Genomic DNA, 16,199 nt, shown 5'->3' with positions numbered 1-16,199 from the left:
ATTTTATGCCAAAAAAGTAATAATTACTCCTAAATCTTTTTAAAATCATACTATCTTTGATTTTATATAATAGTTTCACACAGAAATTTTTTTAATGGAAATGTATGGGGAGATAGCGTTAATTGAATATATACCTCATTATTTTTCTTTTCTACATATAGAAATACTTCATACAGAAATGGCGTGGAACAAGTTTTTCCTTGTTTTTTCAAAAATAAATTAATTACTAAATAACAATATTGAAGTAACAATTACGAAAAAAAAATTTCTGTCTTATTTACATTAAAACATTGATTTCCAAAAGCACTATTTATCATTAAATGCCAGCGAAAACCATGCGGGAAAAGACAGTTAACAGAAAAGCAACATAGCCCTATTAATTACAAACTAAAGCTGATTTTAAAACTAAGAGGGAATTAAGGAGAATCTAAGCTGCGTGATCCGTGATGGCACGGGATAAAGCGTTTGCCTTCCAATGAGGTGAACCGGGTTCGAATCCCAGTGATAGCTGGTCGATTCGAATTCCGCATCCGCCTTCACCGACCACAGTGCTGACGTAAAATATCCTCAGTGGTAGACGGATCATGAGTTAGAGTCCCCTTGCCGCCAGGCTTACAGTGGGAGGTTTTCGTGGTTTTTCCTCTCCACGTAACGCAAATGCGTGTTAGTTCCATTAAAAAGTCCTCCACGAAGGCAAATTTCTCCCAATTCTTAATCCAAGAGTTCCCATGTCTTCTTGATGGAGTTCAATATTACTAGGCTACGGAGTTGAACATTAGAAGTCGTAAACCCAAAAAATTGGGTCGGCTGTTCAACGATGGTTATAAAATGAAGTAAAATATAAGCTGTGTTGCTTGTAAGAAACGCTTGGTGTGAAGTGTGAAAAAATTGCATCTCTTGAAATGAGGCTGCCTCATGAAACACCACTGCTGTTTTGCAACAAAACATCGCCCCAAACAAAATGTTGCTGTGATCTGATAATAGGTACAGTTATAAAACGTACTCTACTAACTACGATACCGTTTTGATTTTCAATTTTGTTTGCTGTTTTTTTCCTTCAATTTTTTTTCTTCTTCTGTTTGAGTTTTCCTAATTTTTTTTCCTTAAACAAGCATTTTACGACGCTTTTCATAGACCCAAGGTCTAAAAGTCATGTAGGTAACTACTTTTGTCTTAGCAAGCAATTCATCACAGTGCATGCAATAAATTAGCACTCGTTATAGTTGATTAAGCTTAGATGACTGGCAGCCAGCTAATGAGATATAATCTTTTTTGTCAAGACATCAAATCTTGGGGTGAGCAGCAAATGTAGGCATGATTCTTGTAAAAAAAAAACAGACGCGATGGGGAAAATTGGAAGGAATAGATGAAGGGGAGGGAAAATGGTTACAAAACAGATTGTTAAAAAAATAAGAAGATGAAAAAACGGTGGGAGGAAAAATTAAGGTTTTGGATTCTCATCCACAGCTTCTGTATACGAGGCACTTAAGAGGGAGCCAGTGAAAATTAGAGAAATCTGCTCTATTTATTAGCTTAAATTGTTCTCGAACATTCTCGAACCATTATTGGTATTTTTAATTGATTTATGTGAAATATATAACATACATAACATACTTTCATAAATGGTATATGTAATGCTCATTCTGTGTGGTACTTATCCTTTTCGGATGCAATACCATAAAAATTCACAGTACCCATTACTACAATACAAGTAGTATTTATTACTACCATTATTTAAGAGTAACTGGAATCAATAATATGGTTTTGCGATTTACTAATCCATCCTGCCAGAAAAATATTTTTTTGAAAAAAATAAATTAAAGAAATATATATTTCATCACATACATTACATTTCTAATTGTGTCTCATAATAAAAATTCTATGAATTAACCCCACAACTGAGTGTTAACCAGCTAAAGCTAATCGTTTAGAATCTTTACAGCCAACTTTACTTAAAAGTGAAGACAGATAAAAATATCTATTGTCAAATTATATATTTCGGTATGCACATTTTATTTTCTATTAAATGTAATAAATTACAAAATATTGTATGAAATGAACCTACAAAGATGATTTTACTTATATTTCCTTTTCAATATTATTCTTAGACGTTTAAAAATATGACTTTTATCTCCCATTAATTATTAAGAAAGAGCCAGAACATCATATTAAAACAAGAACAATCAAATAAATAAATAAATTATTTTCCAATTATCCTTATTCCTCATTGAATTATGTATTTTCCTATCAAATAAACCCACTCTAAAATAATAGGATAATTCCATCATCAATTTAAAAACATTAAAAATATAGTAAAATTAAGCGAAAATTGTATACCCTCGGTTAGTTCGACGTTAAGTTTTAAAGTTGTGTTTTCTTAATATTTTTGGGTGCTTCACAAAATTTTGATGATATAGTATTATTAGACTGCACAACACCTTTCAGGAAAAAAAATGGTAGAATATAATAAGGTCGCTTTAATAGATTAGGAGAAATTATGCTAAATAGTTATTATAACTACGAACCTTTCCTCAAAACTTTAAAGTAATAAAATGATACTATTTGTGATTTTGAATAAGTAATTTAAAACTAAACGTTTCTCTTTTAGATTTTTAAAAGGCTAATTTTATTCATAGTTTTAACAGATAAAAACCGATGGAAGACGCTTAGATGACGCAGAAAAATTCTTTTTACCCAAATTACATAAAAATAAAGGCACTTATCAAAAATATAGAAGCATGCAACTGTATACTATTTAAACTACCTATCAAATACTGATGATTACACAATTGTATTGGCATAATTTTGTCAGAAAAAATTAAAAGGGATTCTAAAATACGCACGCTTTATATCTCAAATTGTGATTGGACAACAACCTTGTATTTTACATGTAACGAAAGATACTGCTTCATAGAGTTAACATCCATCATCAGTTTAGTTGTGAAAATTAAATAAATAGAAATAAGAGCATATTTGAAATTTGGAAAAGCTGGGGGTTCGGTCAGGAGAGTAAGTGCATCTTAAATTTCATCATTAAATTACGATAATATCATATCTTCGTCTAATTTTCTTTAGAAACCACGAAGATAAGCTCTTACTTTAATTTTTCCTTTCAAAGCATTATTAGCAAATAATACATTGTGTTTTTCTTACGTTTAACTTAACACTATTATCTAACCAGTGTTTCCCAAACTTATAACTTTTGTGTACCCTTTCTAAATTTTTCGTAACGCTGTGTACCACTAATAAAAAAAATCAATGTATTTTTTACTATAAAAAAATTGCACTAAAGTTAAAAATCACAGCTGGCTGTTGACACCACTAATTATTAACTGTTAACTCTGCAAAAAATAGCCAATAGCAAAATAAGTAATTGTAAATTTTCATGTCTAGCTTTGTTTTTAAATAATAAAAAAATTGAAATTTTCGTTTCTTGCAAGATATTTCGCATAAGAACGCGAACCCCCGCTAAACTGTTCCCGTACCCCTGGGGGTACGCGTACCCACACTTTTGGAAACACTGATCTTAACGAACGCATGAACAGAATATGTATTTGAACGCTTGCTAGAATTTAAGAATCTCGAATACGCTCCCTTGGCGCCAGGAACGACGTTCATTCTACGCTGATTTATTTACCCCATCAAAAAGTTTCTTTCTTTAGCACTCTCAGTTCAGAAAGCGATGCATCTTTCCTCCTCAGCAGAGGAGACGAAATGTTCGAAGTCGCTTAAGAATTTGGCGACATATGACACCTTCAAACGATCATGCCCTCTTTAGCGACAATTTCTGCACTCAGAACAGCAACTCCTTTATTACATCCGCTTTGGCAGAGTTAAAAATCTCCTTTCAGCAAATTCATTATCGAAAATAAGCAACGCGTGTATCTAATTTGCGCATGTTGAGTGGGTGGACAGTATGGAAGATAGATTGGAATGGTCAGATATGAATGCATGGGCCAAAACCATAACAGACAAAAATCAATCATTCACGGGGATAAGGGGCTTAGAGATATAAGTTCCAGCTATTCTAAATATAAAATTACAAGCGCTAAAACGCCCATTTATCTCATGATTTCTTTTCAAAAACATCTTTCATTAAATTTAGATTATATGTTAATTCCAGTTTAAGATTGAATCGATATCGATAAATATTTTAAAGCAAGTTTTCTAGCCTTTAAACTAAATAACCATTAAAAATAAATAAACAAAATTTTCAAAAAAGAAAGAAAGAAAATACAGTAATTTTGAAGTAAACTGTAAAAAATATTTTTGAATCAACCAAGTTGCGTCACAAAAAAAAGACACTTTTGCTGTCTCAAATGAAACTTGTATGATTTCTTCCAAAATATATACCCCCAAAAAATAAATTTATTTCTAAAAAAATATAAAAATAGGGGAAAAAAAGATTTTTTAATTGAGGTTTTTATTAGTTAAAAAACCTTAAAAGGATTTGTTAAAAAAAAAAAAAAAATGAAGTTTTTTATAGTTTTTATCGAACAAAAGAAGAGTTGCTCTAAGACTTGGGCCAGTCAAAAATTTTATACTGTTTCAATGCTGAAAAGCTGGATTTTTTAAAAATAGATAAAGGTAAATTTCAAGTTAAAAAGATAATTTGGCCATATTTTCTTTACAAACAACTTTAAAAGTCTATTTAAAACTATTTATAAATATCTCCACATCCGAAAAAAAAGCATTAAAAAAATAAGTACAGCTTTAAAACTGTGAGTTCCATCTGATTATATTAATCAACGAATTTGCGTCGTTGTTATTGAAGTCGTTTTTACTAATGATATGTCAACAAGTCATAATACGTAGAACTAGGATAAGCTTAACCATTAAACCAGATGGCGATTATGAATCTTATAATTCAAACTTTATCAACACAGATAAGCATTATGTATTGAACACATGGCCGACGTAGATTTCAACACTATTAGAAGTCCAGATAGTATGTTAATCTATAGATAAAGTTATTAAATTATTCAGCTCTCATCGGCAATACAAATAATTCAATGTTAATTTACAGATAAAGTTATTACTTATCCAGCTCGAATCGGCAATACTCTGATGAGTAGTTCCAAATAATTCAATGTTAATTTACAGATAAAGTTATTACTTATTCAGCTCTGATCGGCAATACTCTGATGTGAAGTTCTAAATAATTCAATCAGCACATTTGTAAAAATATTTTTTTAATAAACCGACCATTTTTATTTCGTTTCACAAGGAGCATCATTAAATATAATTATTTGCATGTTAGCTTGTAAAAAAAAGAGCATATGGAAGAAATGAAACCAATTTATAAACAATTTTAAAATTTGGGATATACTGTCATGCAATAAAACACTCCACCTTTCTCAAAAAAAAAAAAAAAAATCGAACTAATCTAACACAAAAAATTATGGAAAAAGTTCTTTTTTTTTACCATCTTAAATACGTAATATATATATATATATATATATCGCACCGTGACGATAAAATGATTCAAAAAAGCATCAGAAACTATCCGAATCACACTTCACCAGTCAACCGTATGACTTCACGACTACAAATTGAGACAAAAGTCGTACATTTGTAATAAAAAAAGAAGCAACATAAAAATAATTTCTTTCTTACCTTTGAAATCCCCACCCCTTTCCGGCATTTAATGATTTCTTTCAAAGGATACCGTCGCTCACTTCATCTGACGTGGATTTCTTACTAACTCGCCCCCTTTTCTTTTACGGATCAAAACGCACCATCCATTTTTTTTCTATAATTAATTTTTAATTGAATATAACGCTATGAACATGGCTACGATGTGAATCGATGTCACAAATGAGCGAATAAAAAATTTATTCTAAAAAGTACAATTGAATAAAGGCATTTGTGGTTGCTCGCTAATTTTTAATCATTATTTAAAATAATTAATTGTAAATAAATAAACAGAGTGTTCTTTAATGACCTAAATAACGATTTTCTAAAATCCTAATCGAAAGTAAAGACAATAAAGTATATATATTAATAATGTTATCCGAAACGTTATCGATATCTGTTGAATCACTAATGAAGAAAGCTGCATGTAAAACATAAATCCAGTTTGATTACCCGAGGAAGGTTGGAAGAGTTTCTAATAATCGATTTCTAATTCTTTTTTGTTTCTTTTGGCAATCAAACAGACTTTGATCTTTTCAGCCCCACCTTGCTTAATAGTGATATTATAGTTCAATATCGTTAATATTTTCTCCTCGTTCAATATCAATTTGCGAAACTTAATGTGTGAAACTTTTTTTAAAACTTCAGTTTTGATAAGGATTGTGGAAATATTTTTAAAGTAATTTATTATGATACGTCTTGCATATGTAAACATTCTATTATACAGAAAATAAAAGTATTATAGGAATAAAAGTATTAAATTTTATTTAAGAGCGCGCCATACCACGGGAGAAACATCTCGTCGCAAATTCTCTTTCACTTCCATTAACTAATTTAAAATAAAGAGAAAGTGAGTTCAGACAAGCCTAGAGTAAGGCATGAAGTATCAAATACTGAAAAAAAATTCTTCTAAATATCAAAATGAAAATAAATTATAAGAGGATAACTTAGAATTACGCAATGGAATAGTTATATTCCACTATTTGTTTGCATTTTGATGATATGAAGAAAAAAAATTTCAGTAATCGAACTCTAGGGTTCGCTTGAACTCACTTTTTCTTTATTTTAAATTTTAAGTTAGTAATGGAGGTGAAAGCGAATTTGCGAAGAAAAGTTTCGCCTGTACTATGGCTTCCTCTTAAGAAGTATAAGCTTTTAATTCACAAATCTTTTAAGAAAGTCTTTCCTTTGTATTACTTAAATGATTACGTTATTAATTACAAATATAATTAATTCGGGTTTCGAAGTATGAAAATTCTAAAGTTTTAGAAATTAATCGTTTGAGTTACAATTAATTCTAAAGTATTATTGTTGAGTTAAAATTAATTGCTTGATTGCATTGAAAATAGAAATGTAAATAATGTACAATAGTAAATATTTTGCAAATAAAATAAAAAGAAGAGGGAGGTTATCGAGCTTACAGAATAGATACCATAAAGAGTGAAAGAGGCCGGGATGACAGAACTTATCAGTCACTGAAGTGTTGTTTACCCATAGGCAAGATTATCATCAACAGAAAGTTTTGCTTTTGCATTTTGGTTTTTAATTACCTCCACTATAATTTAATACATGATTTACGACGAATCAAAGTTTAAATTCTTGAGACCAGATAACCTCCTCACGTCTGTTACTTATCAATAACAATTCAAGAAAACAGATGTTGAATATTGAAATGATGCGTTTGTTTATTGCAAAAATAAATTCTTTATGACAAAATGGAAAAGAACTTATACAAATTTTTTTAGTCAAATTTGTGCTTAAATTTAAAAAAGGAAACTTGCACTTGCAATTTTTTGAGATCAGAAAACATCATCACGTTTGTTACTTATATCAACCACAATTCAAAAAACAGATATTGAATTTGAAAACTTACGTCTGTTTACTTGTAATTTTAAAAAAAGTTATCACTTCCTGGTATAAGGCAAATTTAAAACATGTAATTTGAAGCTACTTAGCATATCATAAGAGCTAAGCTATCATATGAGCGATATTGAGCTTCTATATAAGCGATTCGATCACTTGATCGAATTAATTTTAGGTACTTAAAAACTCATTGTAAAAGTTTATTATAATTGTTTGATTTAATAAATGTATGAAATTAATTAGAAATTATCACCAAATAGGATACTTGAAAAATTTTAAATATTAGGACAAAAGGGATCTAATGAACAACGCAAATAACTTAAAATATTAGGGAAAAAAAGAAACTAATGAACAACGTTAATAACTTAAAATATTAGGACAAAAGGAAACTAATGAACAAAGTTATAAATAACTTAAAATATCGGGATGAAAGGGAATTAATGAACAACGTAAATAATTACTTGAAATATTAGGACAAAAGGAAACTCATGAACAACGTAAATAATAATTTAAAATATTAGAATAAAAGGAAATTAATGAACAATGTTAATAATTACTTAAAATATTAAGACAAAAGGAAACTAATGAGCAACGTAAATAAAAATCCCATTATCTTCCCTATCATGAGTATCATTGTACAGCTATACTGTTTGTAAAGCTGTTTTCACTCTTGTATAGAGATCACGTGATTCTTATTCTATCTTTTTTTTAAATTTTTTTTATTTTTATTTATAATCGTTAAGAATTCCGTAAACTTTACAACATATAGTAAGTTTTGTAATTCATATAAAGAGTTTACGTGTTTCTTAAATAGTATCATTTTTATCGCTATCTCAAATAATTATTTCTACTCTATATGAATGAAAATAACTATGCCCAGCTTACAACGTATTGCTATAAAATAATTCATTGCACAAAAGGCGTAATGATACGTCCAATTGACTAAGTAAAGTTTAAAATTGGAATTTTAATAATAGATTGCAAGTAGCGGAGAAGCTGAACGGAATTATTCTCTTAAAAAATAAACTCAGCGTTTTCCCGTATTTTAATAACTACTACGAGGTAACAGTATTTATGTTGTTCAGTATCAGTAGGAATAGATGGAATGGTGTGCTAATATTGTTTGAAAAAGCACAAATCTTTTAACGTAGTATAATTGAAGAGGGCTTCCAAAATTTAGAAAGAAATAATGACTTAGTTTCCTTGTTGTACCCCTAAGTGCATGTTCATCGGGGCAAAATGGGGGCAAAAACAGCATTGGGAGATAACGCAAATGAAGATGCTGAAAGGATATCAATTTGGCTCCAAAAATTAGATAAGTGGTCTGTGTTTTTTCCGTTTTCTCTCCCGTTATAAAAGTTTTTGACTTCAGACTAGAATCTGGTGCCTCTCTATCTTCAAACACTTGCATGCTGATGCTGCACAATTTTATAAGTGCTTTTGACGCAAATATAAATTTCGTCATTAATCTTCTTTCAAATGACGGGGGAAATATAGAGATAAACAAGCAATAGCACTATAGAGATAAACAAGAAGTTGCTAATGGCGTAAGAGTTTGCAAGTAATCATGTAATTAAAATAGCTTGCAATTAAAAACAAGAAATACGTAAAGTCAGTTTAATAAAAATTATTTATGACTATTTATTATTTTTTAAAGAAAGAAAATTAGCTTATTACTTAAAATGGTTTAAGATTACACGTGAATATTATAGTGACAGTATTTCAAGCATCGACTTTTAAATATTTAAGCGTTTCTTTTTTTTTCTTTTTTTTTTTTTTCTAGCTTTAAATAAAAGCTTGATTTCTGATAAGGCAAACGGGGCCCCATGTTATTAAAAACTCGAAATACTGGTGTTATATTTTTTTTTTTTTTTTTTTACATTACTCAAATGGTTTATAATGATGTAAAAAGTCCTCATCGTGTACTTTCTCCCTAATTATAGTTTAGCTATTCATCAAACAAAATACAAAAGCTATTCAATTAAAATAATATGAAAAGAAACTAAGAAATATCATTAAAACCTCATAAAATTCTATTTTATACAGCGCTAAGTGTAACTACAATATTTGCTCATGAGACTTTATTTAATATGTATAATAATTAGAAATATTTTTACCTATTTTATCATTAACCATATTTTAAAAATGTTGTTAAACTTTAAAAAGTGTTTTTAAGCTTGTGTAACATTGCTATAAAAGTAAATTATGAAAGAATAAAAGTATTCAAGATTTCAAGTTACATGACGGTAAACATTTATTGAAGTCAGAATTTTACTAATATAGTTTGCATTTAGATATTTAGTTAAGTTAAATAAAATACATCCTTATCTATTTAAACGATTCTCCTCTCTCCCATCTTCGTATTACCTTCAATTTTGCTAAATTTTATATGTAAGCGTTTTATAGATAATGGAATAAAAATAAATTTAGGAACAATGTTGAGGTTGACGGAACTTTTTAGTGGATAATTGTAATATTAAAGGTAATAAAATTTTTCAACGTAATTCTTCTCTCCTACGTTCGGAAATTCAGTTGAATAAAGAAAAGGCTTAAAAGGGGGGCTAATTCAAATGATGCACTATTTATAATCTCTTGCTGATGTATAATTTGTTACCAAAAAGTGTATTCGCTATCTACAATATTTATAAAATGAAACATTATATGAAGAATAAGTTAGGCTAACATAATCTTTGTTTAGGTCATAACTGAAAGAAAATATTTATCGATTTTAACCATTGCAAATGTGACTATTTATAAGTAACTTCAATTAATTTAAACATTTGCATTTCATGATCGTTGGTATTCTTTATATAACTATGCTTGTTAAATCAATAGAACGATAAACGTCCTTTTCAATAAACCTAGCTCGTAAAAAAGAAAAATATTCTCAAAGAAACAAAAATAACTTTATTTCTTTGAGGCTAGAACTCATGCCCATCTTTTTGCAGAACATTTCGAGTCCATTTATATTTTAAATAGGCCATCTAATAGCCGCTTTTTTAATCTTCAAAGAGGCCGAGAGAGATTAAACCAAAACCAATGTATTCATGGTGACATAAAATAAAGATTATGGCTAAGTTACTCACGAAAGTCTATGGGCAAAAAAATGAATAAGGAGCTAATGCAGAATACCACACAAAAGATTAGTGAAAAGAAGTTCTTTTGGACCATGAAAACCGTAGTATCATTTCAATGCTTGGAAAAGACACCCCACAAGTTTCCATTCTCCCCCATCTTCAGCTTCTTTTCAATTCGAGAGTCCCTTTTTTAGCCCCCGCGTAATCATGGCACTTCTGGGAAGGGGTCTGTCACTTATTTCGAAGTGTGGTGTCGAATTTCACCAACGTGTATTTGGATACAGAGAACACGTTGTTGGGAAAGATGTCTTATTTCGTTCTTTTTCTCAGAAGTAAAATGAAAACAGGATATCTTTTCAAGAAAATTAGTTCCTTGAATTGGTAATAAAGGAATCTTTCTTAGAAAATTTAGAAGAATCCAGCCAATTTTTATAATCTGTCATCATGACTTGAAAGTAATATCAAGTTATCATTTCTTAAACGAGAAATTAAAAAAAAAACAAAAAAAAACATATTTCACCAAGAATTTTTTAGTTAACATGTCAAAATTAATTGATTCTCAATGGATCATAATAGTGCATCATATACATTTAAATCGATTTAAGTATAGGAGCTTATAGAGTAATATCTTTTAATAAATTACCACATTACCACACAACTCTTATTATGCTTTTTCTCTGGATGCTAAATTATTATCATATTGGAAATATTATCGATATAATCTGTTAGCGAAAATTAAAATCAAATCTTAATAAAAAAGGCGTGTTTAATTAATGGGTAACTATTGAGATAAAATTTTTTGCTACAAATGCAAATATACTAAATAAAATAAACAATAATAATCGAAAAATTGGTTAAGCTTTTTAAATTGAAAAAGTGAACATAAATTATTTTTTCAAAGGCATTTCAAAGGAAAGAAGTTTACCCTCAAAGTTTTGATTTAAGAATTTAAAAAGAAATTAGAATTATAGGATTTAAAACAATAAATCAACAGAAAAGAAGTTATGATGGGTAATATATAAACAAATAATATTGTTTAGGTTATAATAAATAAAACACATATATATATCTAATAACCGTTTATGTTATGCAGCACTAAAAGTACTGCATGCGAAAAGTAATGATAATTACAATTTAATTTATCACTATTTCTACTTAGTGAAAAATTCCGGAAAAAATACAGACACTTTCGGTGCCGGTACTTTTTACCGTAAAATCAATTTATATTGTAAAATTTTATGGGTCGGAGAATCTGATAAACTGTAATTTTTATACAGCATTATTTACTATGAAATCACTTCAATCATGGATTTTACGGTAAAATGCCTTTTACATATGATGCACCTAACGTGCCAGTATTTTTTACCGGAAATTGTTCCGGAAATTTTTAAAGTGTAGTATTAGCCTTATTTTTTTAAACAAATACTACATCAGAATTTAGAAAAATTTAACATTAAATAATTCACAAGAAAAAGAGATAATTTTCCTACCTCAAGTAACACGTTGCTCTGATGTCCACCACCATGGCCACTGTTTGTCACAATCAAAAGTTCGTTTTAACTTTGTTATTGAGCAGGACGTTGCTTGAGAGAGGGGCACGCTATTTTCTAGGGAAGAACTTGTGTTTAGCTCTTCACCACTAGTCCTATGGTTCAGCATGAACACCATAAACACCAGAAAACAGTAACCAAGAATAGAGGAAGATAACCTGTTGCTGCAACTAGGCAATGTCTCTTCCGTTGTAACAGGATTATGTAGTTCGTTATTGACCCATTCTTGTCCGTAACACAGCAATTGAGTGTTCTGCTTGATACTGACACAGGGAAATTCTTCACTACCATCGCAATAGCAATCTCTCAATTTCCCGGCTTTCTCCTGCCTGTCTAATATAGCGAGGCTGTTGTTGCAGCGAGGAGTGCATTTGCGTCCGTGGAACATAGATCTGCAGAGTCTGTGGTAGTAGTCAAGAGCTGTAGAGCACAGCGGATCAGCAGCGCAAATCCATTTAGCTACAGAACAGGATACAACAGTATTATCAGCTGTCGCGTGGCTAACTTCCGGTCGGCACACTTCGATTCTTTCTTTGCTACGAAGACAGAACTCATTGCTGCCGCAATAGCAATTGGCGAGTGTTTGTCCAGCTTCAGAACTCGTCAGAGAGATGAGAGCTCGCTTGCAGGCATAAGTACATCGAGTTGTGCGACCGGCAAGGACATCCGCGCAATCCACCATGTAGCTATGCAAAGCATGGTAGCAATTCGCTCTGTAGGAACATTTAGTTTGTGCAATTTCACAATCTTCGCCGTGCTCTGGTATGGAATTAGCTCCAGCTGCTACAACGGAAGTTATGAAGATCGCGAGCCACCAGATCAAGAAAAAAAGTGGACCGGCCATGCAGAAATGAAGATCGGGCATCCTTAAAAATTCCACATCTTTCCAGCACTCCCAGATGTCATCTTCGTCCGCTCGGAGATTTCTTTCATTTGTTTCCTCAAGGTTTCCTTCCCTCACCCTGTTGATATAAAAGAAAGATTTTCCCCAGGGTTGCCGAAAACGCCCCTTTTCTTCTCAGACGCCAAGACAGGCGCCAAGATAATTTACCTGTTTGTTCCTTTTCCAGCATGAGGAGCATAAAATAAAAAAAGAGGCTTTAATTATAAGCATATGGTCGTGAAAACCTTGAACTAATTTATAAGTCGTTGCTCTTCAGAGGACTTTGAATACGATGATTTTTTTAAAAAAAATTTGTTGTGATTGATGTTTTTCCAAAACTTATTTTATATCTTTTTCTTAACTTATTGTTTTTTTTTTATTCAAATCTGATAATTGATTATTTGGGAAAATTAGTAAATTTGTAAAATAACTAAACTTTAAGTCGAACTTTGATGTTAATAAAATAGAGAGAGAGTTAATAAGATTCACTCAAAAATTCAGCTAAAAAAATTAATGCTTTTAAATACATTTTACATAAGTTTAATTTTAATTATTTAGTAGTGACTAGATAACCGTAATTCTAAGGTATTGAATATTCAATAATTCAAAATATACAATCGTTAAAATAAAAAGTGCTGAAAAAGAGGAGAAAAAAAGAAGCATCTAAGTTACAAATTTGATAACGTACAACACATACATTATTTTATTCAGAAATGTCTTTTATTTATTTATTTTTGTTTAATTTAGTACATTTTTTAATAAGGAATTATTATTATTATTTTTTTAATGAAATATCCATTAATGTGTATAAAGCTAAACAGCATAAAAAGAGCACGAAAAACAGACATACTTTCGGTTCTAAAAGGAGCCGAAACCTTAAGAACCAATCTGTTCTTTTAAAATCTTAACTAAAGTATGTTTATGTAACATCATTTTTTCTGTTTTTACGGTGTTTAGCTTTATACATAAGTAACACGAAGATTAGTCTTTTTTTTTCACTTGGATTTATAATTGTTTTTCATATTAAGTAAAATTACATTATTATATTAGTTATTTATAATCATTTAAATATTTCGAGCTAGACTTAAAAAAAGTTCCTTAAAATGTCATAAAACTAATAAGGCCAATAACGTAGCACTTTCTCACTTTGAAAACTTTTGCTAACAAGCTGGATAAATTCGTAAATTTCGTTTAAAGTTTCTAACTCTGATGATTGAAAAAACGCTGTTTTAAAAAAATACATATATAGTTAGGAAAAACCTATTTCATGCAAATTGTACGTCAATGCAAAATCACCCCATCTTACTCAGCCATAAGAGTAGCTTATGCTTTAAAAAAAATGTACAATATTGAGTTATATAAATCGGATTTTTAAAAAAGAAACACAACAAAAAGAACACATTTTTTTTTACAAATGAAATTTCTTGAACACGATTTTGCTTAATACATTTTAAAGGCAAATAATTATAATTTTTTTTTTACAGATTGCCCAAATATGGTTCTTAACATGAAATAAATTTTAATTTTACGTGATTGAAAGCAGTTTTCGTTTTTCGATTTAAACTTCTGTTGGTCTAAATGTTTCACATTAGCATCCAATGTAAGTTATCTTTTTATACGACTTATCACCAAATAGAAATTATGTTATCACTCTTGTTTGTTGTTGTCGTGTTATATATATATGCAAACTACCCTAAAATGGAAAAGACACTTTTTTTACATTGTTTTGAATTTCTCAAGAAATTCTGAAGGGATTATTTTGTATTTTTAGAGGTGTTTAGCTCATGAGATTTTTCAATAAGATTTAAAGCTTCAGAGGTTTGGAAAACCTACAATAAATTACAAAATAAAAAAGTATTTTCGACCACCCTATGCCAGAAAATCAAGCAAGAAGCTTGAAACTTGTATCTATTACTTTAATTGTTATTTTTAAAAAAGTTTCATGAATCTAGAGTAAATTTTTATGGAAATTTTTATAAAAAATTATATTTTTTTGCCTTGCTTTTTTTTTAATATAACTTCATAAATATTCAATGGAATTAAACAAAATTTTTGGAGAAATTTACGATTAATTACAAAATTGTTGATTTAAAATTTTAAAGAAATTCGTTAAAAACTGAGCAAGATATGAGCTTATTATAAGCTAGTTCTTTTATACTGTGCATGCGCAGAAGAAATTTAAAAATGTTTTTATATAATTTTGTAGGGAATCGTATTTGGCAACTAATGGTTGAAACTTTATTAATGGTAAAAACTTTATTAATCTTGAAAATTTGAAAAGTTTCAAGCAATTTTCGAAGTAGTTTTTGTACCTCAAAAAATGAAGAAAAAAAAAAGCTCAAAACGATAAGGGGTTATCTACAAATACCGTCCTGTACTATTAAATAAGATTTACTAAAAATGAGACCGACTTTGTGGGGGATCAACCCCCAAAAAAGTATGTTTTCTCCTGCATGTTTTCTTTCTCTGTATACCATTAAAGTCTAGTTTCCAGGTGATTAATGTAAATTATTATAATTTGTTATTAAATTTTGTTGTATGATACAAAATAAAATTTCTGAAAAACCCATGATCGTTCCTTGAGCTTTCTTTTGAAAAATACAAATACTACTTAGAAAATTGCTTGAAACTTTTTTATGATATTCAAATCAATTTTTTTATTAGTTGCCAAATATAATTCACTGCAAAGTTATGAAGAAAAAAAATTTTTTTTTTTAATTTTTGTTAATGCATGCGCATTTTTAATGAACTAGCTTAAATACTCAGAACTTGCGCAGTTTTTAACGATTTCTTTGTTTTTTTAAATTTAAAAGATCTACAATTTTGTAATTAATCTTAAATTGCCCTAAAAATGTTGTTTAATTCCATTGCATATCTATAAAGTTATAATGAAAAAAAGCAAAGCGAAAAAATTTACTTTCTATAAAAATGTCCATATTTCTATGAATATGGACTCTAGATTTACGAAACTTTATGCGGCTATTGAAAATAACAACTTAAGTAATCGATACAAGTTACAAGCTTATTGCTTGATTTTCTAGAATAGGGTGTTCAAAAATACTTATTTTCTTTCGTAATTTATTGTAGGTCTCTCTAACCTCTGAAAGCTTTAAATTTTATTGCTAAGTATGAAAAATCGCATGAACTAAACATTTCTGAAGTAACAAAATTATCCTTTAAGTATTTCTTGAG

At 29.4% G+C, this 16,199-nt stretch overlaps 1 protein-coding gene across 1 annotated transcript in view; it reads right to left on the bottom strand.

The window, feature by feature from the left end:
- LOC107438015 (growth arrest-specific protein 1) overlaps positions 1-13,100 on the bottom strand; it is a 32,882-nt gene extending 19,782 nt beyond the window's left edge. The window contains exon 1 of the mRNA XM_016050177.3: positions 12,065-13,100. Within this exon, the coding sequence (XP_015905663.1) occupies positions 12,066-12,989 (924 nt within the window). The 5' untranslated portion in view covers positions 12,990-13,100 and the 3' untranslated portion in view covers position 12,065. The remainder of the gene's footprint in view (positions 1-12,064) is intronic.
- Positions 13,101-16,199: the final 3,099 nt, after the last annotated feature.

Source organism: Parasteatoda tepidariorum, chromosome 10, assembly GCF_043381705.1.
Source record: "Parasteatoda tepidariorum isolate YZ-2023 chromosome 10, CAS_Ptep_4.0, whole genome shotgun sequence".
NCBI lineage: Eukaryota > Metazoa > Arthropoda > Arachnida > Araneae > Theridiidae > Parasteatoda > Parasteatoda tepidariorum.
This window is presented reverse-complemented; position numbering and strand designations above follow the sequence as displayed.